The sequence below is a fragment of the Myotis yumanensis genome, unplaced genomic scaffold (assembly GCF_028538775.1).
Source record: "Myotis yumanensis isolate MYYU_CA2020_CCGP unplaced genomic scaffold, mMyoYum1.0.hap1 SCAF_11, whole genome shotgun sequence".
Classification (NCBI taxonomy): domain Eukaryota; kingdom Metazoa; phylum Chordata; class Mammalia; order Chiroptera; family Vespertilionidae; genus Myotis; species Myotis yumanensis.
The window spans coordinates 22,760,476-22,788,447 of NW_027223762.1; the positions used below are offsets into that span (position 1 = coordinate 22,760,476).

General features: G+C 38.0%; 1 protein-coding gene across 5 annotated transcripts in view; it reads right to left on the reverse strand.

Annotated features, from left to right (window-relative positions):
- PREPL (prolyl endopeptidase like) overlaps window positions 1–27,972 on the reverse strand; it is a 33,391-nt gene that overhangs the window by 2,744 nt on the left and 2,675 nt on the right. For 3 of the 5 annotated variants that reach the window (XM_070429128.1, XM_070429130.1, XM_070429127.1), the window contains 12 exons: window positions 21,063–21,185; window positions 19,946–20,012; window positions 18,998–19,204; window positions 17,587–17,722; window positions 12,294–12,510; window positions 11,574–11,759; window positions 7,845–8,042; window positions 5,884–6,059; window positions 4,502–4,718; window positions 1,616–1,765; window positions 1,105–1,228; window positions 206–279 (listed from right to left, as the gene is read on the reverse strand). In XM_070429128.1, the coding sequence (XP_070285229.1) occupies window positions 206–279; window positions 1,105–1,228; window positions 1,616–1,765; window positions 4,502–4,718; window positions 5,884–6,059; window positions 7,845–8,042; window positions 11,574–11,759; window positions 12,294–12,510; window positions 17,587–17,722; window positions 18,998–19,204; window positions 19,946–20,012; window positions 21,063–21,185 (1,875 nt within the window). Of the gene's footprint in view, window positions 1–205; window positions 280–1,104; window positions 1,229–1,615; window positions 1,766–4,501; window positions 4,719–5,883; window positions 6,060–7,844; window positions 8,043–11,573; window positions 11,760–12,293; window positions 12,511–17,586; window positions 17,723–18,997; window positions 19,205–19,945; window positions 20,013–21,062; window positions 21,186–27,972 lie in introns of those variants that run through there. The other 2 variants (XM_070429129.1, XM_070429131.1) reach the window with 2 other exon arrangements.

The following is a 27,972-nucleotide window of genomic DNA, read 5'->3' on the forward strand; positions in this document are numbered from 1 at the left end:
AGAGGCAGATTACGGTTCAATTACGTGAACAGAGCTCACAAGCACTAGAGAGAGCCTGCTCCCCTGATGGACTCAGTGTTCTTCCTCACCCTCCTGGTCTCAGTCACAGACCTGAATGTGGCCCACGCCGCCCGAATCACCGAAATGTGGAGCACAGCACTTCTCTGCCTGAGGACCTGTCAACTGAGAGGGCTGGACAACATACCTTTTTGTGAGAATCCTCAATCACATGATTGCCTCCAGGCTGAATGTCTAAAATAATATTGGGGGCCTGATAGCCTGAAAGAGTTAACATATGAAACAATTAGAAAGTTTTTGGCCAACTGAAGCCCATTTCTGCCCCTCCCCCCTTTTCTAAGTAATCTATGAAAGCGATAGTGAAGGATAAAGGCCTGACCATCCCTTCCAACAGAGAGCTGGGAGGGGCCAGCAGGAGTAGGACCAGCGGCTGAGGAAGCTGATGGGAGAGGCTGCAGGGCCACAGGGGGAAGGCTGTGACAAGGAGGAAGCCACTGGCCCTGTGAAGCTGAGAGAGTCTTAGACCCAGAAACACCCACTGCAGCAGTGGTGAGAGGGAGACGGAGCTGGGCACAGGGCAACCGTCTGGAAACATGAATGAGGGTTCCTCCCACCCGGCTCTGAAGGTCTGGGATGTAATGGCGAGAAAAAAGGTAAGAGCACTTGTTTAATAAAATACAAAGATCTAGAGAAAATTAAAGCCGCTAGTTTGGGCACTGAGGCTCCAGAGCAAAAACTTCAGAACCTGTTTTAGGTTCCCAAGAGTAATGGCTCAGTTAATATTGTATTAAATGAATGAATGGCTGTATGATAGTCCATCTTCAATTTATATTTGATATTTAAATTTACTTTTTTGTGTAACTTATTTTACCTTGCCTAGCTTGTTTTGATATTGTCCTTGGACAAAAGGCGAGGTGGTTATAGTTGTAATGTGTGCTTCAATTAGTAGTCAACATAGGAAAAACAGTAATTTGTCCCAAATCATAGGTTGGAGATTTGGTCTGTACATGAAATGCATTCCTCTGAGAGGTTTGCTAAAGGTAATAGTCTGCTTAGCTATGTTCCTGCTTTGCAGTGGTCCCCTACCTTCACCACTGTCCTTAGCGTGCTCCGTAACAGCTTCCTTGAGTTTCTCAGTGTAGTTTACAATTCCTTTCAGAGGTACCCGTTCATCGTTTTCATAAGCTGTGATGTGAACTGAAGGATAATGCTGCAAGAAAATGGATGTACAAAGAATGTATATTGTTCCTTATGGTCCCTTTCTATCTTACAGATTATGAAAAATAATTACTTCTAATTTTCCCCCCTAAATGCTACATTTTTCCCCTTTACTTGGTACTCTTGAGAGATCTATAGCATTAGAGTACTAGACTACTCATCATCTGGAATAGTATCTGCTTAACCAGAGAGACCACGACCCTATTGAAGCCAGCATGGAATATGGGCAACGACGGTGCTGAAAGGTGTCGGGGTATTATAAGTAGAAACAAACTAAAGGTCTACTGAATTCCGGCCTGAGCTCAGATCAGGTAAGTATCCTTTTGATCATCTTCACTCTGTCACTGTGGATAGTAATATCATAACTGTCTTTCACTACCTGAGGTTTAATATTTTGATAGGGGCAGTAACGTTTTATGTAGTTCTTGTGTTTTTCATCAGATGAAGGATTCCCCCATTCTTCTAATTCTTCTAATGTCAGAGGAAGTGTAGTATCCATCATGGTGTTGAGAACATCCAAGAAAGGTGCCTAAAAAAAAAAAAGCCAAAGGGACTTAAACTTCGACTAACAAGTTGGTAAAATGAGTTACAGGGAAATATACATTATGAACATACATGTTGACATGAGAGAACAGAGCTCAGGAAGCCATGTATAACCCAGGAGCCACATGCATTCCTCAGTCCTTACCCAGCACCTTGGCTTTATAACTGGCTTTTAAGGTGTTCAGATTCCTTAAGTGACATTTATATAAAAACAAAGGGCTTATATTCTAACTAGAGGCCCGGTGCACAAATTCATGCAAGGGTGGGGTTCAGCCAGCCCTGCCCCCTGGTCAAACTCCAGGTTGAGGGGACAATTTGCATATTAGCCTTTTATTATATAGGATTTCACAAATTTTGTGCCTTTTGCTTATATATATATCTACACACACACTTTTATGTAAAAGAATAAATGTTACCACTTGACATCCATTAGGATAGCTAGCTATTAAAGAAGGAAATTCTGACACATGCCACAACACAAATGGATCTTGAGGACATTATCTAAGTGAAATAAACCAGTTATAAAAAGACCCCATTTCTAGGAGGTACCTTAGTCAAAATCACAGAGACAGAGTAAAATGGTGGTTCCCAGGGGCTAGGGGAAGAGGAAACTGAAGAGTTGCTACTTAATGGGTATAGAATTTCAATTTTGCATGATGAAGAGTTCTGGGAAATTGGTTGCACAATAGTGTGAATGTACTCAATACTACTTAACTGTAATGCTTAACTGTAACGCTTAAAAATGGTGAAGAGGTGCCCTAGCCAATTGCTCAGTGGTTAGAGCAACACAGGTTTGATTCGGTCAAGGGCATGTACCTCGGTTGCAGGCTTGATCCCTGCCCCAGTTGGGGTGGGTGTGGTAGGAAACCAATCAATGTGTCTCTCTCACCTCAATGTTTTTCTTTCTCCCCCTCCCTTCCACTCTCTCTGAAAATCAATGGGAAAAAATGTCTTCGGGATTAACAAAACAAATGGTGAAGAGGTAAATTTTGTTACTTTACCACAATAAAAAATAAAAACTTAGCAATACATGAATAAATTTTCCTTCACCAGTTGGACATTTTACATAAAAATAAAAGATAAATGCAAATTGAAGAAAATCTGGAAAATATCCATTTTGAAAGAAGAGAAAATCACTTATTGGCTTACACAGTGTTAAAACATTTAATAAAATGGTAGCTTTTTTCACTTAACCTTATGGTCTTGTTAACATGCTTTTCAGCTTTCTCTTGCATTAACATTTACCACGTATAGTGGGCAAATGGAATTCTATTTGGCTGCCTAGCACCTGAACTCCTTTTCTGCAGTTAGAGTATCCCAAACCTTGTGAGACAGAGGTACTAAATGCTAGGTAGTTCCTTTCCCAGCTTTCCCTGTAGCGCAGGAGTAGCCACATGACTTCAGTCTACCAATCAGACACAATGTGCTCCAAATTCTGAATGGGAAGTTAGTGACTCAAAGAAGTAGGGACCACAGAGAATTTATTCTGGCAAAACTGCCACAGCTATATCAAGTTTCTAAGAGCAACACTAGCAGTGTGAAGAGACGTCTGCCCAGTTGTGGTGGTAGTGATTGCTTCATGGGATAGGTTAATGGTATATTTTGGACATGCTTCTGGTTGTGCAGCCTCTAAGACTGGTTCTATACCTACCCTCACCCAATACACTTCAATAAATCCTTTTTCTGCTTAAAGTAGTTATGTGTTTCTAATTAAGAACTAGTGCTTCTAATGAAGAACTATGGTTCTGGTGCTTCTGATTAAGAACTGACTCATACAGACACTACTAGTATTGTTGGATACATATATACTGTGTTGTTGGAAGAATTGAAGATTTCAATTCTTCACTATTATAAGCAATGTGGGCTAAAAATCCTTACACATACATTTCTGATTTCCTTCCTAATTTGTAAAAGTCAAAGTAATTTCTAAAAGTCAAAGGCTGAATTTTCTTTATAGTGTAAATAATTTTTCCATTATTATCTTTGTGATAGGATTTTCTTCCCCTATATGTAGTATTTCTATTTTAAAAATAGATGTACAGTTCAGAATTATTTAACACTTATTTACTTAATACAAACCCACAGCGTACACCCCACACCCTCAAAATAAAAAACTTAAAAATAATTTACTCTGCTCATCCCAATAATTTTATTTTCTAGAGCATCTAACCAAGAAACAGGAGAAATGAGCTGCTATAACTTCATAATTTTGGACATAAGGAAAAGACTATCAAGCATTTTCAGAATAAGGTATTTCAATTGAAGTATAGAAAAACTACCCCTAAAGACCATTAAAAACAGTATCTAAAACCAGAGAGCCCCTAAATCCAGGACTAAAAGGTTGATGGGCAATAGAGTAAAACACTTGGTGCACTTCAGAGTCCCAGTGCACTCTGCCTTACTTCCCAGAACTGATGAGTCTTCTATGCTTTGTCTCTTCCACCAATTCTAAATGTTCTTACCAAAAAAAAAAAAGGGATAGCTATTAATATCCTTCAGTGAAAATCCTTAAAACTTAATAAAGAACACTGTCAGGGAAAAGTAAAGGGCGAGTAGTTGGATTAAAATAACTTTGAAGTTCACTCAGAGCTACAATTCTTTGTTTAAAATTGAAAAGCTTTGTTACACTCATATGCTATGGTAAACCAGAATTTTTTCTCAGGGAAGCCTATGGCTTCATGGCCCCCCATTCTGTAAACAATCAGAGACAGCGTGTACTCACCTCCATAGTCACAGCTCTCAGGAGCTCTGGATTAGAGTTACACAACGCTCCCACAAGCACCCCTCCAGCACTGAAAGCAGTCAGGGTTGTTAGACTTGGCTGAGAAAAGCCTTGGTCATGAAGCGTCTTAATGCAAGCCTCTAAGTCAGCAAGGCCATTGAGTTTTTTAGTTAGACGGCCATCAGCGTGCCACTGAAGGCCTAACTCACCACCACCCCTGAAATTAAAGGGCAAAAAGGTTTTAGTGGAGAAAAAAAAAAATTAATAATATAGGTCGGGGTCAGCAAACTATCTTATGGGCCAAATCTACCCGGAGACCTGTTTTTGTATGGCCCTCGGGCTAAGAGCTGTTTTCACATTTTCAAAGGTTGGGAGGAAAAAACCCAACCAGGAATATGCAGCAGAGCCACATGTGGCCGCAAAGCCTACAATGTTTACTGTTTAGCTCTTTAGAGAAAAAGTTTGCTAACCCCTGAAGCAGACAATCAACAGACGTGTTCGAGTGCCTGCCTGCTATGTACCAGACACTGTGCTAAATGCAGGCCTGAGAACATAAATAAGCAAAAATCCCCTGCCCGGAGAAGATCTTCATTTTGTGGGGAAAGAAAACAGCCACCAAGAAATCTGGTTGCTGCTATTACACACATGTATTTAAGGTGCCACAGAAGCAGAAGAAAGAACATCCATGTGTCAGGAACACAAATGCTTAACATGGAGATAATACATAAGCTGAGTCTTAAAGGAAGAATATAAGTTCCCAGAAGGCAAAGAAAGGGAGACATCAGGACACCGCGGAGCCAGGGCACCGAGGGAAGCAGCTTGTCGCCTGGCAGGACAAGCAAGGCTGGCTGTGGAGGAGTGTATGGCGGGAGCACAGGACATGTGTGGGGAGTGATAACAGACGCCCTTACAGAGATAAGAGATCATCAGGATGTTAAATACTATTCTGAGAAATCTGGACTTTATTATGGAGATGGGGGGAGGTAGTGAAGGATTTTAAGCAGAAACACAATATTTGTGTCTTGAAAACAGCTAAAATAAAATGGAAATTAGAGTGGAAAAAAGGAGTTCAGCTTAAGAGGCTATTTTAGAAAAACCTAAACTCGGGGGAATTAAATGGAAATAATAATGTTACCAAATAAGTAAAGAGGCTGATAGTATTCTAAAAATCCTAAAAGTCTGGTACAATATCCTAAAAAATGTACCCCTTTTGCTTTTTGGATCAACTAATGTTACCAAATCAAGTTCCACCAGCATAGGTGTAGGAATACATAAATTCAATACAAATGAAAAAACAAAGTTTTGCTCGTGATGTACTGTTATTTTGGGCATCTGTCACAGTGCTCGCGCACTCATATGCCAGGATAAATATGCAGACTCACCGCACATGGCAATATGCTAATATCCATCCATCGTCCACCAACGCCCTCCTTTCAGGCCTGAAATTCATTTTCAAGTCCATGCCGTAAGCTCCATACACATGGACCAGGAGAGGTTTTTTCTGCAAGTCCTCAGAATCCGTTTTGTGAAAGATAGTCATTGGCACTGACCTTCCATCCTGGAAATGAAGATTTATTATCCATGTAAACAAGAGTATTTTCAAACAGTTTTATCCCCTATTTTATGTCCTGCTTATTGACGCTGAGCAGAAACTTTAATTAAGACAAAGAGTTATGGTCTCTAAACTCTATCTCAACACTTACTTTCAGCTACTTGGCTGACCCATAGTATTAACTAAAAAAGAGCAGTAAGACTATGACTTGAATATATTTTATAAAATGGCTTTTCCTGATAATAAAGTGATTCTAAAGAGTTCTTCACTACCCAGCACTACTGTAAATTTTTTCCCCAAGTACCTATTAAGATTAAACATACTAGCATAGCATTCTTCCTGTACCTAGGCCTACATACTGGCACTACTCATCTTTAAATATTTACAAATAGAAAAACTAAAGAAGTTTTAACAGCTCAATTTTCTATCCTTTACAGACAGAATCCTCAAACACAAATAAAATAAAATTTTTATTTTAAAAATTGAAAGATTATATATATATATATATATATATATATATATATATATATATATATTTGGTTTGTTAATCCTCACCCAAGGATATTTTTCCATTGATTTTTAGAGATAGTGGAAGGGAGGAGGACACAGAGAGAAACATGGATGTGTACATCGAGCGCCCCGACTAGGGCCAGGGATCAAACTTGCAACTGAGGTACGTGCCCTTGACCAGAATTGAACCCGGGACCCTTCAGTCTGCAGACTGATGCTCTATCCACTGAGCCAAACCGGTAAGGGCTTGTGAATTTTAACACAGAAATTACTTTTAGGACAAGTAACTATTCCCCAATTTAGTTCACATTAATCAATACCAATTGATTAAAACTAAGCACTCTCTGGACAGATAAAATGAGATAACTTGGATGATTTCTTATCTTTCTTTCACAGTACAAAGGTGGGAGAAAGTTGGTTCTCACCCTGCCTACAGAAACTAATGAAATAGCACTAGTTTAAGGAAGGAAAAGAATATAACCAAGCCACTCTCCCTATTTTTTTTCTCATTAGAAAACTTCACTTTGGGACACTTCCTCTCATTATTCTAGATGCAATTTGTTATGATAGTGGAACTGAATTTTCACTTCTCAGTATGACTCATTCTTATAAAATGCTATAGATTACTCCTCAACTTCAGTAAACAAGCTGAGGAATACTTGCTGGCTGGAAAGTTAGGAAAAGGAAGAGGTCAGGATGGAGCAAGCCCTGCGACGGGCTAGGCCCAGAGCCCATCAGCAGGGCGCAATGCCTGCAAAGCTAGAGCAGCCCACTCAGCAGGTGCTCCCTTCTTGAAGAGTCCCTTGGCTCTCCAAGAACTTAGCTTCCATTAGGGGTATAATAATTACACATTTTGACAGGCTGGTATAAATGCCATACTTGTAAAACAAAACAAAGCCTAAACATACATATTTTGTTGGCAAAAAAATAAATAAATAAAAAGGAAATCTGGAAGGTGATACACTAAATGGTTAATAGTGATTTTTTTCCTAAGAGGTACAGGAATGACTGAAAAGTAGTCACTTAAACTTCATACATTCTATTTTTTGCATTCGTTGAAATGAAGGGCTTGTTGTGCTAGTCATAAAATTTCTAATCCATGTTAAAGTAAATATGAGTCTTAAAATTAAAGAAAAATCCATTTACCCACTAAACTCATTTGGGTCTTACTGAGGTCTGAGATCCACTTTACAAAACTGTATACCCAGCAACTGCACAATACTTGGCAAATAGTAGGCTTGCAGTAAATGGGGGCTGACAGTGGAGATTACAAAGACTTACCTTGCTTTTGGCTTCTAGACGTAAAACACGACTAGTCTTTGTGATTGGGTCTTCATGTCCAGTTTCCTCAAACAGTTTGCCTTCTGCAAACTTGTATGTGTAATATTTTGGGGGACGTATTGGAGAGCAAAGCTGAAAGGGACAGTTCTTTGGGTCTGAATTTGTATCCATTATGAATCCACAGGCCCAAGGAGGGAGCTAAAGATATAAAAGTTATTTTTACTCTTTATCTGGACGCTAGGTATATTAATTAAATTTCTGGGTCTGCTTCAAACAAGATAATGTGAACATCAGTTTTACTTCTATCCATTATCACATAATGCTTCATTTAAGGATTACTTTAGCACAACAGAAGACATTTCAAGTAAAAAACAAACACAACTCTATACCAATGATTAATAAAATAAGGAAAAATGATAGGAAAATGGTTTATCATGATTCTGGATTTACATGAACTCTGTAATAAAAAAGTTTATTTTGGGGCATAAACTTGGGCAATAAAATAACAGCAAAAGGATTAATAAGAGCAAATCAAATAGTAATTCAGAACCAAGCAACATCTTCAAGATCTCTGTCCTCACAGAACATGAAATCTCAGACATGTATTTTTAATAATTTACCCACCAGCCCACACTCTGCTGCCTAGATAGCCACAGTGATGACAGTTATTATTCCAGGGCTACAAAATGGCGCAGCAGCACTAAAGCATTTACAATTTGTTTCTAACTTTAGCTCCTAGGCTAACCATTGTGCAGAACAAAACCTTTCCTGCACATTCACTCTGAAAGACTCAGAGCTATTATGATTAAGATTCTTAACTTTAAGAAAAAAAGGAAAGGAATCAAAATTTATTCTCTCAGAGCAGCAGGGTCCTGCTTCAAGCCTTCCACTAACATCCTTCTTACACCTTTTAAAGAACTCTGGTAAGCAGGCTGACAGTGTCTTAGAAATGGTACCAGGAGTCAGAGCATTAAAAGAAAATTGCCTTTCTCTTCCTGAGTAATTGTAGAAAGAGCAAATTCCTTAGAAAATCAGAGGTCTTGGCACAGCAAAGTCACTGGTGGGCACTATTCAGAAAGGGTAAGTGGGGGATGTGTGCATAGAGAGTGCACCATTTAACTTGTAGAAACTATGGCCAAAGAGCTTATGTTTACCGAGCAAATTTCTTGTAATTAATCCAAAGAATCTATTTTCCTGAAACTAATAAGGACATACATTTACAATATTTCTTTACAAGAGTTCCCGATCATTCTCCTCAGGTTGAGGATTATTTTCAAGGACAATATATCTAAATGCAAGCCATAACCAGAAAGAAAAGTGTAATCATGGAAGTTGGGAAATCTGGTCGTATGAACGGAGTGAGCAAACCGAGACCTTAGTGGGAAGGAAACAAACAAGCACCACTGCTAACCTTGCAACCAGGCCTCAGGCTGAGGGGACAAGGGTCCTCGGCCCAGAGGTACACGTCATTCTGCCCTTTGGTGACTTTAGATGTTTCTCTGTGATCCATGTGTTAAGCTGTTCTAGTTTTACACCAAATGGTTCCAATAAAGCAAAAAGTCCTTTGGGTGTATTTCTTAAACTAATGGATCAAAGTTAGAGTTTTAATTATAATAACAACTGTTCCAAGGCTATAGACTTTTTAAAGTCTGTCCAGCTGATGGAGAAGTAAGGTATTAATGATCTCAAGAATATCTTAAGCCACCTTTCCCATTTGGATAAGCCCGCAGTATCAACCATGTGTACTAGTGGACAGCATCCAAGAATAATTATATCTTAAATGCTGAAAGAAAACTGTCCCAAAGGTTTTTGTCCTTTGTATATGGTGCTGCCCATGCATATCAATCAGTGTAATGCAGTTTGTGAAAAGGCTCTGATCTGCGAAATTCTCTTAAAGTAGCACCTGGCATATAATATAGTATCTGATTCCATGTGATGATGACTCAGAACATTATACATGGCATACTAGGTCCTACAGGTTGGGAGGGTTAGGGAATAAAGTAGAGGATATAGAATAAACTAAAGACATGATGCTTATTCTAATGGAAGGTAAAACCATGGAAAATAGAAATACTTACAAAAACTATAAAAGGTCATATTTACGTGAAAGTCAAATCTTATTATAACAGAGTAAAGTCAAGACATTCTTAATTTTCTTAACAGAACTGTGTAATAAATGTATTTTCTCCCATCTGTATTCACATAGACTGCCATAAGTTTCCAGTCAAAGATATCTGAATTAGGCATCAATTAGCAAGTAAGAGGACACACTTTGAATCTAGTAGATGAAACCAATAAAAATTTGCTAAAGTAAAATCACCATTTGTGTTTTAGGACAACTATATCGTCCTCTAAGACACCAGACATTACATTTGATAATCTGATTTTATGAGGCTGCTAGGAAACTTTGGTTGTTTTAGGCCCTGGTAATCTCTTATTTTATATTACTATAACAATCTCAAAACTAATCTTCCTGCCCTTTATCTCCTGCTGCTTCAGTGTGTCCTAACGTGGCTGCCAGATAATCTCATGAAGTATAGCTCACTCCTCAAATCACTCTCCTACCGCCAAATTTCACATGTTCTCCCTCTTCATAATTTATGCATAAATTCATTACTGTGACAATCAAAGAACATCAAATCATAGCTTCATCCCCCAGAAATCTATTATATAATAAAACAGAATTACTAGCAGTTTCCTGAACATTTTCTGAGCTACTCCCGCTTAGTGCTTCATGTGATAGATGTCCTCATCCTAGAATAGCAGTCCCTTCCTACCCATCAAATTCCTGTCTATCCTCTTTGGATCTTGCCTACAACAACTATAACTGTGTATCCTAACAGTGACTTTGTATCTCCTTCATTCTTGACACCACTTATTTAAACCACCTTCTACCTCTTCTTCGTGTTGGTTGAAGCTCATGATTAACTCTATCCTCCTTAAGGCCAGATATTTTGTTCTGCTGTCTTTCCACTCCAGAGTGCCCCATACAGCACTTTGCGCACAGAAGTTCAATAAACACCTGGTGAATTTCCAGGAATTGCATTTTAACAGAAATTGCGATAACACTGCAGTTAGGGAGGTGTAAGTGGTCTATGCTTGCTGGTCAACTGGCTCCACAACTCCTTCCATATAAGCAAAATGCAGGCCTCTCCTCTTCCCTTCAGTGTCTGGTATCTTAACTCACATGTTAATGCTGCTTTAAAAGTGGGCAATAAGGGTGCCATCGTAAGTTCACTTGTGGAGGCAGATTATCTTTCCTGGCAGCCACAGGCAATACCAGTGGGTCAGCCTGCCAGGGACATGTGCCAGCATCACAGCCGCTGTAGTGGAGACCACTGCCACCCCTTCTTGAAAGAAACCAAAGTTCACTTTTCCTCATGCCCTGGTGAGAGACATGGCAGAGAGATGATGCAGATGCAAGCACGCAATGGCACAAACACTGTGGGCGCTATCCCTACTGGGTGTGTGGGATGGAGCAGCAGGCAGTGGTTAGGCACTAGCTGCCCAGTTGGCCTGAGCTATTACTATATTTAAAGCCGGAGAAATATGTGATATATAGAAAGAGACCTACCTCCTAAATTTGACGAAGACCTAGTATGCTAAATGTCACTGAAATTAATTCTTTTAAGAAAAAGTGAATTGCTATTATTAAAAATTTGATGTTCTGGTGAAGGTAAACTGCATGTATTTTGATTAACACTACTGTCTTTTGATAATTAAACATACCTTTAGAGACCGAACTGAGTCATCAGCCAGACCAATCACATTAACATAAAGCAGATTGCTGTGCTTCAGGAAGAGAACACAGTGATCCTTAAACATGTCCAAGTCTACGACTTTGGTATTTCTCTTCATTGTGAAAAATAAGTCCCAATTCATGATAGCAGGTGTATCAGCTGCTGTTCTCATTAGCTGTGTGGAACAAAGTTAGAAGAGATCTAGGTAACAGAACATGGTATCTACAAAATCCAAAGCCATAGATGAAACCACTGAAATTAGACATACTATTCTTCACTGTTTTATGGAGAGCTAACTGCATCAGGGCTGAAGTGTGACCATCACCACTGAATGAGGCCTGGTGCTTAGCTGATAGCCAACCAATGGACACTTGAGTGAGGGTACTGGCATCCAGCTGACTCTGACAGAACAGCTTAACTGAGAACAATCCAAATTGCTAACTCACAAAATCATGAATTTATAAAACTTTGTTCTTTTAAGCTACTAGGTCTGCCTTTGATAATTGATATAATCAGCATAGAGTATGCTTCATTTACTATCCTTTTTTAGGAACAATTCAAATGGGACTGACTAAACCCAGGATGGTAGCATCAATTTCTACACTTTACCAAAAGCCTATGAAACAATGAACTCTTAGAACAAGAACTGTTGCTGATGGAAGTGTGACACTTCTTAACAGCCAAATGGAGCTAAGAAATAGAGTATCACCTTGAATTCTGTAGGCTCGCCAACATTAGTGAGAATGTATAGTTCATCATCTCTGTGTTCAACGTAGTAAAGGACCCCATGTATTCGCTTCTGGATAAGTACAGGTGGATCCCAAGGACTTAGGCCGTCTATCAACCACACTTCAGAAGTGGTCTTGTTCATGATATTTATGGTGAGGAAACGACTGTCTTTTGTAAGATAAAGGAAAACAAAATAGCTACACACACACACACACATACACGGGGAGAGAGAAGAGAGAGAGAGAGAGAGAGGGAGAGAAAAAGATATGAAAATCCAATAAATTTCAAGTGCATGCTACCTTGTTAATGACAATATCTTACAGGTGGTCAGTATATATATTAATTAAAATGTAGATAGAAAATAAAAACAACTGCTTAGTGAATTCTGCTTGTAAACTAAAATTCTGCTATTATTTTTCTCATTGCCTCTAAAAACATTAAAAATAATTTTTCTCTAACATTTTATTATGAACATTTTTCAAACATGCAGAAAACTTGAAAGAAATGTATGGTAAATACCCGTATACCCACCACTGAGATTTAATCATTAACATTTTGATATGTACATATAAATATATATATACATATCAACATCACATATCTATGTATCATCTATCCATCTGTTTCTGAACATATTTCAAGGTAAAGTACAGACATCATCTCACTCTCAATCTCATTAACAGATTATAGGGCTTTTTGCTCAGAAGAAGAAATAAACTTCCTAGAGGAATATGTAATTACTAAAGGCCCAGTGCACAAAATTCGTGCACGGTGTGTGTGTGTGTGTGTGTGTGTCCCTGAGCCTGGCCTGCACCCTCTCTCAATCCAGGACCCCTCGGGGGACATCCCTCTTGCAATCCGGGACCACTGGCTGCTAACTGCTCGCCTGCCTGCCTGATCGCCCCTAACCACTCTGCCTTCCTGATGCCCCTAACTGCTTGCCTGCCTGCCTGATTGCCCCTAAACACTCGCCTGCCTGATCGCCTCTAACTGCCTCTGCCTGCCTGCCTGATCGCCCCTAACCACTCTGCCTTGGTGCCCGCACCGGGGACCCAGCCTTCCCTCCGGAGGCAACCGGGACCCGAGCTGGCTTCGCCTGAGCCAGCCACAGGCACCCAGGATCCTGGGCGGCTTTGCCCGGGCAGACACTCAGGACCCCAGGCAGTGCTGCCTAGGTCCCGGCTTTGTCAGGAAGGACGTCCAGAATGACGTCTGGAAGACGTCCAGTCTATCCAGTCTAATTAGCATATTATCCTTTTATTAGTATAGTTTAGAAAGGGACACAGTTACTTTGTTTTTCCTCTGTACACATGTTGAATTTCCTTTTCTTCTAGTTTTTTAAAAAAAATACATTTTATTGATTTTTTACAGAGAGGAAGGGAGAAGGATAGAGAGTTAGAAACACCGATGAGAGAGAAACATCGATCAGCTGCCTCCTGCACACCTCCTCCTGGGGATGTGTCCGCAACCAAGGTACATGCCCTTGACCAGAATCGAACCTGGGACCTTTCAGTCCGCAGGTCAACGCTCTATCCACTGAGCCAAACCAGTTAGGGCTCTCCTAGTTTTTACAACAAAACAGATCAATAGTTGGGAAGAAAATTCCTCACAATTCCACTAACCTAGCACATTTAAAAAAAATTAATGTAATTATTTTAATTTTTCTTTTAAGGTTTATTTGTATTTCATTCATGTCTTTAAATAGATGGAATTAAAGTATACATGCAATTAAAGATTCTGCTTTTTTAAAAAAATCCTCACCTGCGGACATGCTTATTAATTTTAGAGAGAAGGTAAAAGGAGGGGAGAGAGAGAGAGAAAGAGAGAGTGGGAGAGAGAATCGGTCAGTTGCCTCCCGTATACACCTAGATCAGGGATCAACATAAAATCTTTCAGCGTTATGGAATGACACACCAACTGAGGCATACCAGCCATGGCAGGATTCTGCATTTTTTTATGTCACATAATATCAATATCTCCCCCCAAATTAGTTACATAGTCTTTATTTTTTTTCATTAAATCTTTATTGTTCAGATTATTATAGTTGTTCCTCTTTTCCCCCCCCATAGCTCTCCTCCACCCAGTTCCCACCCCGCCCTCTGTCCATACCCCTCCCACTGTCCTCATCCATAGGTGTACGATTTTTGTCCAGTCTCTTCCCGCACCCCCCACAACCCTTTCCCCCCAAGAACTGTCAGTCCACTCCCTTTCTATGCCCCTGGTTCTATTATATTCACCAGTTTACTCTGTTCATCAGATTTTTTATTCACTTGATTTTTAGATTCACTTGTTGATAGATATGTATTTGCTGTTCATAATTTTTATCTTTACCTTTTTCTTCTTCCTCTTCTTAAAGAATACCTTTCAGCATTTCATATAAGACTGGTTTGGTGGTGATGAACTCCTTTAGCTTTTTCTTATCTGTGAAGCTCTTTATCTGACCTTCAATTCTGAATGATAGCTTTGCTTGGTTGTAGGTTCTTGCTATTCATCACTTGAATAATTCTTGCCATTCCCTTCTGGCCTGCAAAGTTTCTGTTGAGAAATCAGCTGACAGTCGTATGGGTACTCCCTTGTAGGTAACTGACTGTTTTTCTCTTGCTGCTTTTAAGATTCTCTCTTTGTCTTTTGCCCTTGGCATTTTAATTATGATGTGTCTTGGTGTGGTCCTCTTTGGATTCCTTTTGTTTGGGGTTCTCTGTGCTTCCTGGACTTGTAAGTCTATTTCTTTCACCAGGTAGGGGAAGTTTTCTGTCATTATTTCTTCAAATAGGTTTTCAATATCTTGCTCTCTCTCTTCTTCTGGCACCCCTATAATTCGGATGTTGGTGCGCTTGAAGTTGTCCCAGAGGCTCCTTACACTATCTTCATATTTGGATTCTTTTTTCTTTTCTGGTTGGGTATTTTTTGCTTCTTCGTATTTCAAACCTTTGACTTGATTCTTGGGATCCTCTTGTCTGCTGTTGGATCTCTGTATATTATTCTTTATTTCAGTCAGTGTATGCTTAATTTCTGATTGGTCCTTTTTCATATCCTCTAGGGTCTCACTAAATTTATCAGCGGTTTCTAGAAAATTCTTGAAAAACCTTATAACTGTGGTTTTGAACTCTATATCCAGTAGTTTGCTTTCCTCCATTTCTGTCATTTGTGACTGTTTCTTTGTCTCTGCATGTTTTATGCTTCCCTGTGTTGGTAGAGTGGTTTTGTGTGCTAGGTGTCCTATAGGGCCCAGTAGCTCAGCCTCCCCAATTACCTGAGGTGGACACTCTTGGTGCACCCCTTTGTGGGCTTTGTGCACAGTCTTGTTGTAGTTAAGCCTTGATTGTTGTAGGTATCACCGGGAGGAATTGGCCTCCAGGCCAATCGGCTGTGAGAATCAGCTGTGTCTACGGTGGGAGAACTTCTGTGCTGAAGAGACCCTATGGGGCAAGACTTGCTTCAGTGGGGCTTTGGTGCTCACTGAGTCTGCCCCCTGAGTGTGTCCCTTATGGATCTGAGGAGTTGTAATCTGGATGGTCCCACTTTGACCACTGGGTACACTGGCTCTTGGATCTAAGGAGGTGCTAATTTAGCCTCTGCCCGAGGCTACCCAGCAGGAGCTATGGAGAGATCTGCAGATTCCCCTTCCTTGTTTGGGGTTTGGAGGTGCCCAGATGAGGCCCAGCTATGAAGCAATGCAAGCTGCTGTGGGGCCTTGGGCCTTCTCTTGGAAGTTCTGGGTCTGTCTGGCCCAGCTGCAGTTTGTTAGGTAATTTTCAAATTGCAAAGGGCCAGGGCATTCATATGCAAAAGCCTCTGCTGCAGCTTGGTTGGGGCGGGGTCTCAGGGAATCAACAGGGTGGAGCAAACAGCTATGGCTGATCCTCAGCCCTGCCCTAAGAGGCCCCACGTCTCAGTGTCCTGGTAATCACTGCAAGCACCTCTGAGAGAAAGCTGCCCTCGAGTTCCGAGTTCTGCCTGCTGCCAGACGGTCCAGTTTCTCCCCGTATGAGTATGGGTCCCCAGAGACTTCCCGGAACTGGAGTTCAGAGCAGTCGGGGGCTTGTGACTCCCTCCCGATTCAAAAAGACAGCCGGGTCTTCAGTTGCCAGCCCTTACCACTTGTGCCTCCGTACCTCTGCACTTTACTTCCGCACCTCCTCTGAGTCTCAGTGTGCTTTTCTCTTTCCTTCTAGTTGTAGAATTTCCACTCAGCCAGCCTTCCTGTAGTTCTGGATGATGTCCGTTTTGTCTTTCAGTTGTATTTTTGAAGTTGTTGTGGGAGGCAGCAATTTCCGGTGTTTACCTATGCCATCTTGGTTTCTCCCTACATAGTCTTTATGATCATTAAAAATCAATCTCATTAAAACAATCATCATTAGAAAAAAAGCAATGACTATATCACTGGACCAAGAATGTTAGTTCTATGGCCTGGAATAATGTAATTCCTTTAAACCTAAGATTATTACTATTAATTAATTAGGAGTTGTACCAGATTCCCTCCCTCCTTCCTTCCTTTCTTTCTTTCAAGATTTTCTTTAAGATCCTTGCCAGCTCTTATGAAACCAAGGGTTAATTTTCTTGATTTGATATTGACTTCACTGCCATAAATTTATTTAGTATTAAATCCCCCCCTTTTTATTCCTTGCAAAATCTCTTCAGATATTGTCCAAACTATATTGTTTAATGATGTATGAAGTGACAGGACCCTTGTGTTAAGAAAAAAATTGTTTCTCAATTACAAGGAATTTTGCCAGATACATTTACTATCATTTCCTTCCAAGCTTAAGTGGTAATATAAGGCATGAGTCCTGGAGATTACAAGGAAATAAAGACAAGTAGCTTTAGGAAGGAATTACCAAAGTACTGGGGAAGGTAAAATATAAGGACCAATGGCCATCATGGCTGAAAGCAAAGCAATTTAAAATTCAGATAATCTCTATAAAATGCATAGTGAATTCTGTGCAACTGATACCATGGTATCTGACTTACAAGAGATTTATAATTGCTATATGACAACCCTATTAAATGTTCAGTCAACAACTCCTCTCATGCGTCACAGTCCAGAAAGTATGTAACTCAACATTTGCAGTCTAATGATGTATTTGTGTTTACTCTGGAGTTTGAATATGCCTAAACTCCAGTTTTGAATCTAAACAACTTACAAAAAAGAATGATTACAATATTATATTTGTTTCCAGCCAAAATCAACATTTTAAGTCAACCAAGAGCAGCACTTTAGATAACTGGAGAAATACGTTGGAGAAAAAGCTTTAATTGTATTATTCTAGTACCTTGGGTCTTTTTCTGTGTAAAAACGTTCATTACGTTTGTTTTCACCAAAAGTGGCTCGATACACATCATGACAGCGAAGGTTCCTCTGGAAGGTATAGAATAAAACATCCTCATCTTCTTCATCCTTTACCCATTCTGGGGAAAAAATATTAAAGAATTATACATAGCCAACTACTTACAGTTTTATAAAAAAGGCACAGACCTAGCCAGTTTGTTTCTGTGGATAGAGCGTCGGCCTGCGGACTGAAGGGTCCCAAGTTCGATTCCGGTCAAGGGCACATCCCTGGGTTGTGGGCTCGATCCCCAATGTGGGGCGTGTAGGAGGCAGCCAATCAATGATTCTCTCTCATCATTGATGTTTCTATCTCTCTCTCCCTCTTCTTTCCTCTCTGAAAACAATAAAAATATTAAAAAATAAAATAAATTTTTTTTTTTTTTTTTAAAAAAGGCACAGTGCATTCTAAGTTTGAGTGCCAAAGAAAAGAGATGTGTAAGTTTATCCCTGGAAATCTAAATCTAACATAGGTTCAACTGTATATAACCTGTGTTATATAAACCTAAGAGCTTTCCAGAGAATAAAATATTATACTACATCAATTCTAAGTGTTCAAGTTGTTATCAGTCTCAGGACACGAAAGTTTCTAAATAGGAGAGGAATGTTCAATATTTAGGGAAGACTTTGGTAAAGTCATTATTTGTTTTCAGGAGATAAATTATGTTTAAATCTAAAACCTCTAACTTTAAGTATGAGGAAATATTAGATCATTTTCTCTCATGCCTAAATGTTTTCTGTCTGCTTTCAAGCCACATGATATCTCAGACTACCAGATATACTTTAAAGCTGGGGTTTTCTTGATCTTACCAGAAGCTGTCAGTGGAAGTTTTCACAAAATGACATCATGACTGCCACCTGGCTGACAGTTACTGTAAGGCAGCATGGTATAATATGCATCCTGATTTTAAGAGAGGTTAAAATGTACCAAATTTATGTATTAGGATCAATTCATTGCAAAAGCATATAGTTATGAAACAATGGGGAAATTTATGACGGAAAATGAAAAAGGAGGATAGGGTATAGACACGTATTACTCGATGATCAATGATAACATTTAAAGTTGGTTCTATTAGTAAAAATATCACAACTTCTACTGATGAATATGTTAGTTCGACGACATGTTCCGAAGTTTCTCTTGGTAGTGACCTTGGGTAATTTGCTATCAAATATATAATTAAAGAAGGGGCAGTCCCTTGAATAAGAGGCACATAATCAGGTGTGGAGACTACAGGGGTAAACAAATCAGGCACTCACTTTCTCATTCACTTTCCTGGGCAAATAAAATGTTTCAAAAGTGTGAACAATTCTCTACGGTTGCTTTATCAAATAGAAGACTGTTGTGGTTGGTGGCTTACCAAAACTGGACACATTGGGGAAAGAAGCTTCCATGACAGGCTGGTCACTGAGCTTCACAACTATACAGGTAGATGCTTCCGAATCTTCCGTTCTGATCTTGGCAGCTACATATTTTTCATCAGGAGCCACTCTGATACAATCAATGAAGGGCTGGTCTAATTTAAGTTCCTCCAAATTGAACAAAACCTCATAATTATCACTGTCTGCTGCATAAAGAAAAGGAAGAAAGAGATAATGCCACAGATGTACTTAAAAATATTTTAAACTGTATGTCAATGTCAAATTAGCCTTCCTCTGCCTGGTTGGGTGGCTCAGCTGGTTGAGCATTGTCCTGTGTCCCAAAAATGGTTGTGGGTTTGATTCCCGGTCAGGGCAAATGCAGGAAGCAACCATTTCTCTCTCTCCCTTCCTCTCTGTCAAATCAATAAAAATATCCTCAGGTGAGGAGATTGAAAATTAAAAAAATTAAATCAGCATCCCTCTTCTGTAAGAAGCTATATTCTGGCTTCCTGCAGCATTAATGGCAGCTTGTTTTGCACAGAAACTGGCATTAGTTATTTAATATTATCCTATGCTAGTCCATATCATACCATGCATCTACTTATGTGATATTATTCAATACCATTATAGCCTAGTGTTTAGAGACCATATAGAACCTAGAAAGACAATGTAAATGACATTGACTAATCGTACCTTGTACAGTACCTGGGATTCAGCAGATGCTCAAAAAATGCTGGTTCCTATCTCCATTCTTCCTATCAAAGCTTTGAGTGTGGCTGTAAACTATATCTTAAACAAACCCAGATATTAAAAACTAGCCATTTAATAAAAATTCAGAAATAATCTAAAAAAATTTTCTATGCCTTTGAGAATTAATATCAAATTTCCTATGAAAAATGTGAAATCTGAAAAATCAGAGTATGCTAAAAGGAAAAACTGTGGTATACCTTCTTCATCTTTTGAACGCACCAAGCAGCAACCTTCTTGGTAGTAAACAAAACCTCCATGTTTAACCTGATGATAAAAAGAAATAAATAGTTTATTTAATAATAATACATAATAAATAATTTAACGATTTAAGCATGATTGAATTTAACTGCTTAATGTTCTAACTAGTCAAGATGAAGAAATGGGATCTTTCATAAAAGCATGTTGAAGTTTATAGATGAACACATAAAAACTATAAAATGGATCACTTTTTACAACACAGTGTGGTTAAGAAATGGTTTTCATGTGTCCACAATCACTGAAGGAATTTCTTATACACAAATGAAAGAGGCAACAAAGAGAAGAAATATTGCAATCTATGTTGGTTCTCATGACTGTACAAAGCACTTTAGTTGTATTTTGGGAACATCTAACATCTCTACAATGGGGTGCCATTAACAGAGATCAAGGGGCATCTTTAAGATAATCCAGAATGATGTAGGTGAGAAAACTGTGGCTCAGATTGGGCTGAAAACCCAGTCAATAACTTTCTGAGATTTTTTCCTCTCAAATATGCTGTCACCACCAACTGTTCATGGTCTTGATTTTACACAAAGCATCTTATCCTCTGTGGGTGACAGATAGAGACATTCTGAAACTGAGAGAAGGAATAGTGCTCATGTGTAATACCTATATATCGAATGCAACTGATTGTGGTAACGATAAAATAGTCAAACAAATATTTGACTTCCATACAACACGACTTAGAGTGAATTTCTTTTCATTAACAAAAGTGTAGATAGGCAATCATACTTTTCTGATAAGAAAGAAATATGACTCAGTTTCATTTGAACTTACATTTGGAATTACTTTAAAAAATTTTAAACAGAATTGGTTTTTTCCAAAAACTAGAATTAACAAAATGTGCTTGAAAATTCACTTTGGTTTTGACATTTATAATTTACATTAAGGATCACACTATACTTATTTGTTGTTCTTTAAGTTTTTAAGCATATTTTAAAGGCCAAAAGCAGTCTACTTCTTATGTGGGATTATGCCTATAAATCACAAGGTAGTTAGTTCATTTACATCCTGACTGGTAATATCAGAGTTTAAAAAAATTCATAAATATCCTACCTCTGCATTGATGATTTCATATTCTTCTTGTGGCTGTGTTTCTAATTTTGTTCTCACTTTTTCAAATGCATCCATGTTTTCTGAAAGGGGTTTTTCGTTTTCTTGTTTAATAGGCAGAATATCCTGGAAAAAGTTTTATTGGTATGATCGTAATATTTCAAACTAGGGAAAAATAGCTTGTCTTTTAAAATATATTTCTTAATTCCTTTTCATGCAAGTACTACAATATTAGGTCTTTACCTATGAAATAGTATGCATTTCACAGATCTTAAGTGTCGTTTCTCAAGCTCAATAAATGATCTCCTCTTTTTCATTTAAAAATGTAAACAAAGACAATGAAGTGGATACTTGTAGCTAAACTATTAATTTAAATGAATAAAACCTTAAGATGCAGAATTACTAAGAAGCACTGGAGAATGTTCAGCAATACTATGGGAAAGGTTTATAGAAAATTAAGCAGTACAGGAAACCCTATGAACATTTACATATTTAATTATCAGGACTTGGAGGTACAAAAAAAAGTCTACTGAGTTTTATACAGTAATAAAATAATACCTCCTGCCTGGCCAGGGTGGCTCAGTGGTTGAGCATCGGCCCATGAACCAGGAGGTCACGGTTCGATTCCCGGTCAGGGCACATGCCTGGGTTGCTGACTTGATCCCCAGTGGGGGTGTGCAGGAGGCAGCCAATCAATTATTGTCTCTCATCATTGATGTTTTTCTCTCTACTCTCCCTTCCTCTGAAATCAATTAAAAAAAATTTAAAAATAAAATAAAATACCTCCTTAAAGGAGTGAAATATTGATGGGAGAGGAAGACATCATTTTTATTAATAAATGTACACTCTTTATTCACAGCAAGAATTACGGTAAAAAATTAGTCCTACATTGTATCTTCATTAGCCATCATTTTCTTCTCTCATGAGGATAAGAAGTCCCCCAAATAGAACTGTTCATCAGATCAAAAAATGAATTAATCCTTTATAAAACAGAGCTTTTCTTTGAGTTTAAGTAAAAAATAATATATTCACCATATAAAAGGAAGAACAAGAGAAAGTAATGGAAAATTAATGAACATGAATAGAGATACCAATGAAAGCTAAATAAGCACTCTATTTTACTGGGAGTATCTAATAAGCTATGAGCTTTAGTTTACCTCTGATTAGCACACAAATACCATATAAAGTATTAAAGTTTATATAAGGTAAAACCTCAGTTGTTAGAAAAGAGTTCAATAATTTAACACTCATAGGTTTGCCTTAAGCAAAAGAATTCTAGCCAAGATTTTCAATGTCAACTTCCTGCCAATGATGACAACTGTACAGTGATTTGTGCCAGAGGGGTATTAAGCCTTTGGTAAGGACCTCCAACAGCTGGTAAATATTTATTGCACAAGTGTGTCCATGGTACTTTACCAACACTTTAGAAAATGTAGGCTATAAATATAGTTTATATCATAAAGCGTTTACAATCTAAAATTAAACACGCAACTAAAATAGAAAACATTAAATAGAAAAAATCATTTTCACAAAGTTTTTCCTTTAGAATTTTTGAGATGCTTTTGATTGGGATTAGATTCAAATTAGCAACAATGGTTGTTGTGGTAGTCTAAATCATTCAGTCTCTATTTCAATCTTATAATTATTATCCTTGAGTAATTATGTGAAGTCCAAAAGCTGGAGGCTTTTTTTCACTGTTTATTTTTCATTTATATTTTTTGCATTTTTACAAAATCTAGAGTCAATCTTTTAGAGCTGTGAGGCAAAATGCCTGTATCGATAATGTCCTACTATCATCTGAAACACAAATCAGGAGATCACTAGAAATCTCTCCTGAAACTATAACTTAGCACTAGGATCTGCCTTTTCATTTCCAGATACATGCTTATCTGATCCATAATTCCTGTTAGAACTTTTAAAGTCGTCAGCAGGGAAGAGTAAAAAGTAGGCTTAGGACATCTGCCAGAAAGCAAGGAAATGCTCAAAGATTGTGGAGACTTGTCAGAAGGAGACAAGGGCCAGTGTGAAGGGGTTCCCACTAGCCACAATGACAATTTGAGCATCAAAAAGAATAATGACTATAACTGATTATAATACACTGAAAAAATTCACAATAACTTGAAAACAAGCAAAAAAAAAAAACCTCCCCACTAAACTAAAATAAAAAGAGGGTACAACAAAAAAAGGAAGCTCTTCTTTACGACATCATACAAGCTAATAAATGTAGAAAGAATAATAGAATTAGAAAATCATTAACAAACCCCAGTGAAAGAACTGATTAGGGTAAAGATCATTAGTGGTTGTTAAACTCATTAGGTGAAATTATGTTGCGTAATACAATATTTGCACAGTACCGAAGTATTACCCTACTGATTGCTTAGTATTGCAAAGGGAATATTGCTCATTTAACAATGGAGAGAACAAGGATTTATCTCCCTAACCAAAATGATCTAGCATAGATAGCATCATTAATAGTGGGACAATATGACATTATGTATCTGCAGATACAAAGCATTTCAATTTAAGAAGGAAAAAGAGAAGAGTAAACCTAAAGGGAGTAGAAGAAAAGAAATAAAATTAATTTGTTTAATGAAACTGACGAAAGTAAAGAGAGGATCAACAAAATATAAAATTGGTTCTTTGAAAAATGTATTAAAAAGACATGTATAGCAACGGTGACTTAAAAAGGACAATGAATATTAGGAATGAAAAACATCGTACAATTAGAGATATAATAGATTTTAAAAATCACAAAGTTCTTTATGCCACTACATTTTAAAACATAGATAAAATGCCTACTTTCAAAGGTAGCTTTCTTGAATCTTCAAGGAACAGATAATCTTTTCATATGTCAACTACTATTTAAGAAAAAAATGCCTACTACTTAAAACTACTCAACTAATTTTATCAGGCTAATATAACCTTGAAACTAAAACTGGACAATCACAATATATAACAAAAATCATTCTTATAAAATATAGATTTAAAAATATAAAATAAGTCAATGTATTTTTAAAAAGCACAAAACATGCCCAAGCTAGTTTGGGTCAGTGGATAGAGTGTTGGCCTGCGGACTGAAGGGTCACGGGTTCGATTCTGGTCAAGAGCATATGCCTGGGTTGTGGCTCAATCCCCTGTAGGGGACATGCAGGAGGAAGCCAATCAATGATTCTCTCTCATCATTGATATTTCTATCTTTCCCTCTGACTTCCTCTCTGAAATCAATAAAAAATATTTTTTAAATAAATAAATAGCACAAAACAAAAACAGTAACAGTAATGAAACCGTGAGTGACCAAGGATTTATCTTAAGAGTAAAAGGATAATTCAAAATTAGAAAAATGTATCAATGTAATCTAATACAGATAAAGAAGATAAATCTTAGAGCAATTTCAATTAAAACAGGGGGGGAAAAAACCCCACATCTTAAAAAATAATAAAACCTTAAGTTAGGAATAGGGAGGAACTCCCCTGACTTGATAAATGGTCTCCCTGTTGTTTGAAACAGGATCATAGCAAATCTGTAATTAACATACCCACAGTATATTCACATTAGTACACATTTTTATTTTACTGTTTTTAGAGAGAGGAAGAAAGAGAGAGAGAGAAACATCAACCAGTTGCCTCCTGCACATGCTCCAGGTGGGGATCGAACCCTCAACCAGGACATGTGCCCTGACCTGGAATGGAACTCACAACCCCTTGTGTACAGGATAATGGCCCAACCAATGGAGCCACACCGGTGGGGCAGTACACAGCTTATTTAGTATCTGTGAAATACTTTTCAAGAATCTTCATTATATTCATTTAAAATATCTAGTTATATTTGCTGTTTATTTTGTTATTCAAAAGTGATTGTTAAAATGAAAGTAATTGTTTCCTTTGCTCCCTGCCCCCAATTCCTCTCTTCCCCCTTCTCTGGAGTCCAATAAGATTTCTGCCCTTCTCATTCTACTGCTTTGTCTTGTCAAAATCAATGATGACCCATTGCAGTCCCAGTACTGCAAAGAAAGGACACATGTTAATTCTAGGTATTTACACTATTTGAGTTATCAGTATCGTGGCACAGCTGAACACTCCCTTTTCTTAACATTTTTCTTCACTTGGCTCCCAGGACACCTCATTCTCATTGTTTTGCTCCTATTTCACTGCCCTATTTGTCTCTGTAGCTGGTTCCTACTCAACTCTCTGGTTTAACATTGGCACTCCCTGGGCTACAGTTTGCACTAATTCCCTTGGTGATCTCATCTAGCCTCATGACCTTAAATGCTATTTATATGCTGAGGCCTCCCAGATTTTTAAAAAATATATATTTTATTGATTTTTTACAGAGAGGAAGGGAGAGGAATAGAGAGTTAGAAACATCGATGAGAGAGAAACATCTATCAGCTGCCTCCTGCACACCCCCTACTGGGGATGTGCCCGCAACCAAAGTACATGCCCTTGACCGGAATCGAACCTGGGACCCTTCAGTCTGCAGGCCGATGCTCTATCCACTGGGCCAAACCGGTTAGGGCGAGGCCTCCCAGATTTATAGTTAATAGATTTTCAACAAGGGTGCTAAGACAGTTCCATGGGAAAAGATCTTTTCAATAGAAGGTGCTGGGATAACTGGATATCCACAAGCAAAAGAATAAGGGAAAGACATTAATCGAAGAACGTATATGCATAGGCCATGGACACAGACAATAATGTGGTGAAGGCCTGGGGTGGGGTGGGGCTTGGTGGAGCGGGGCAAAAGGGAGAAAACGGGGGATGTCAATAACACACACACACAGAAATAAATAAGGAAAAGAAAAGGGAAGTAGAAGACAAGCAAAAAATCTGGTTAGGAGTGGTCCAGATTAAAGATGACTGAGTGATGATGACAGAGATGGAGAAACATGAACAGATTCAATATGTATTTTGGAAGCTAATGCAGTGTTTCTGAAAACACCTCAGACATGATGGTATACATAATTTGGATATAAAAAATTTATTGGAAAGAATATAACTAACACATCAGACTGATGATTTACTGAATATTATTCCTTGGGATAAAACAGGTCTATTAAACTAAAATAATTAAATAATAGCCTATGTGGTAAAAATCATGAAGCTAGTTCAGGATACACTGTTAATGGATGTGATGGCACGGTAAAGGGACAGGAGGGATAAACAATGTTTCCCTGTGTCCCAGTTTGAATAACTGAGCATAGAGTAATGAGATAAAGAAGAGGCGAGTTGGGGTTGGAAGAGTTGAGGTTCAACTGTGGGTAGTTTGAAAAGTCAGTGAGAAGTCCACGATGTGCAGCTCGAAGGGGAGTTTGGAATGAAGATAATTGCTACGGTATTTAAAGCCACTGTAGGTAAAATTACTTAAGAAGAGAGAAAAGGGGCCAGGACTAAGCTCCGAAAAACTCCAAAATTTAGAGGTCATATGAAAGAAAAGTTAGGAAAGGAGCGTGAGGATAGGTTTGTAAGGTAGAAGGAAAACCAGGAAAACGTTACCTTATATAATTAGGTCTGTACTTTAAGCAAATATGTTTTGTCCATAGGAACTAATGACTTTTTCTACTTTATTGCACCCACGAGAGTGGACAGAGTTGAAGCTGAGTAAATGCTGGTTGAAAGGAAATGTACATTCTTGTCTATAGGCCTCTTCACAGCTTCTCCAGGTCCCAGTGACCATTAAGGACAGAGATCCCAACTTTTAGATCTTATCATTAATCTAAGAGGGAATGGTTGACATATGAAAGCAGGGCCACTTTATTAGGCAAAAGAATTACTAAAAGAGCCTCTTAACTTAGAGTCACCCTATCAGGATAAAGTTTCTAGGTGATAGGTATCTACAAAAGAGAATTAACAAGTTGCTTCAGGGACAGATGGAGGGGAAACAAGTCAATCTCCTGCACAGAGTGTGACCTAATATCACAGCTGTTACTCTGATGGTAATTCCTGCCTACTATTTATAAACTAAGACTCAACATAAAAGCACAAGATGACAAAATGTTCTAAACACATACAAAATAAAATGATCTAAAGGTCTAAAATGTGTCCAATAGGTAAAATTTAAGTTTATCTTTCTAAAGTATGCTAAAGTTATGCATGTGTGTACACACAAAAGTAAAAATGAAATAAAAGGAAGACATAAAGAATTTCTGCATTACGGAGCACCTTCTAGTTGCTAGATGGGATGCGAACCCTTTCCTGAATTACCTAATACAGTCAATTAGATCTTAAAAAAAAAAAGAATTTATAGAAAGAATCAAAGTGCCAAATTAAGATCCTATAAAAAGAAAAATAATTTGAAAGACTAAAATGTAAGGAGTGATAAAACATGCAACAAAAAGAATAAAATGTAAGGAGTAAAAGTCTAGGGACTAACTGATAAAAAGTTAAAAGCAAACCCCCCCCCCCCCCCCCCCACAAAACCCGTAAGTATTAGTTAAAAGAGCAAGAATTATATAAAAAACACAGATAAACCGAGTAAAATAATATTAAAAAGTCATTTCTAAAATTAGAAGAATCTGCTCCAGTGTCCATCGATAGATGAATGTATAAATAAAATGTGGTATAGACATCTAATGGAATATTATTTAGCCATAAAAAGAAATAAAGTTCTGATATATGCTACAACATGAACCTTAAAAATATTATGCTAAGTGAAATAAACCAAACACAAAAGGGTAAATATTATGATTCTACTTACTATTATGAATTATCTAGAATAGGCAAATTCATAAAGACCAAGTAGATTAACGGTTACCAGGGGCTCAAAAAAGGTAGGCTATTGCTTAATGGGTATATGTTTTTGGGTAATGAAAGGGTTTTGTTTGGAAATATAGTGGTGATGGCTGTACAACATTGTGAATGAAATTAATGTTATTAAATTACACTTAAGAAGGGTTTAAATAACAAATTTTATATGATGC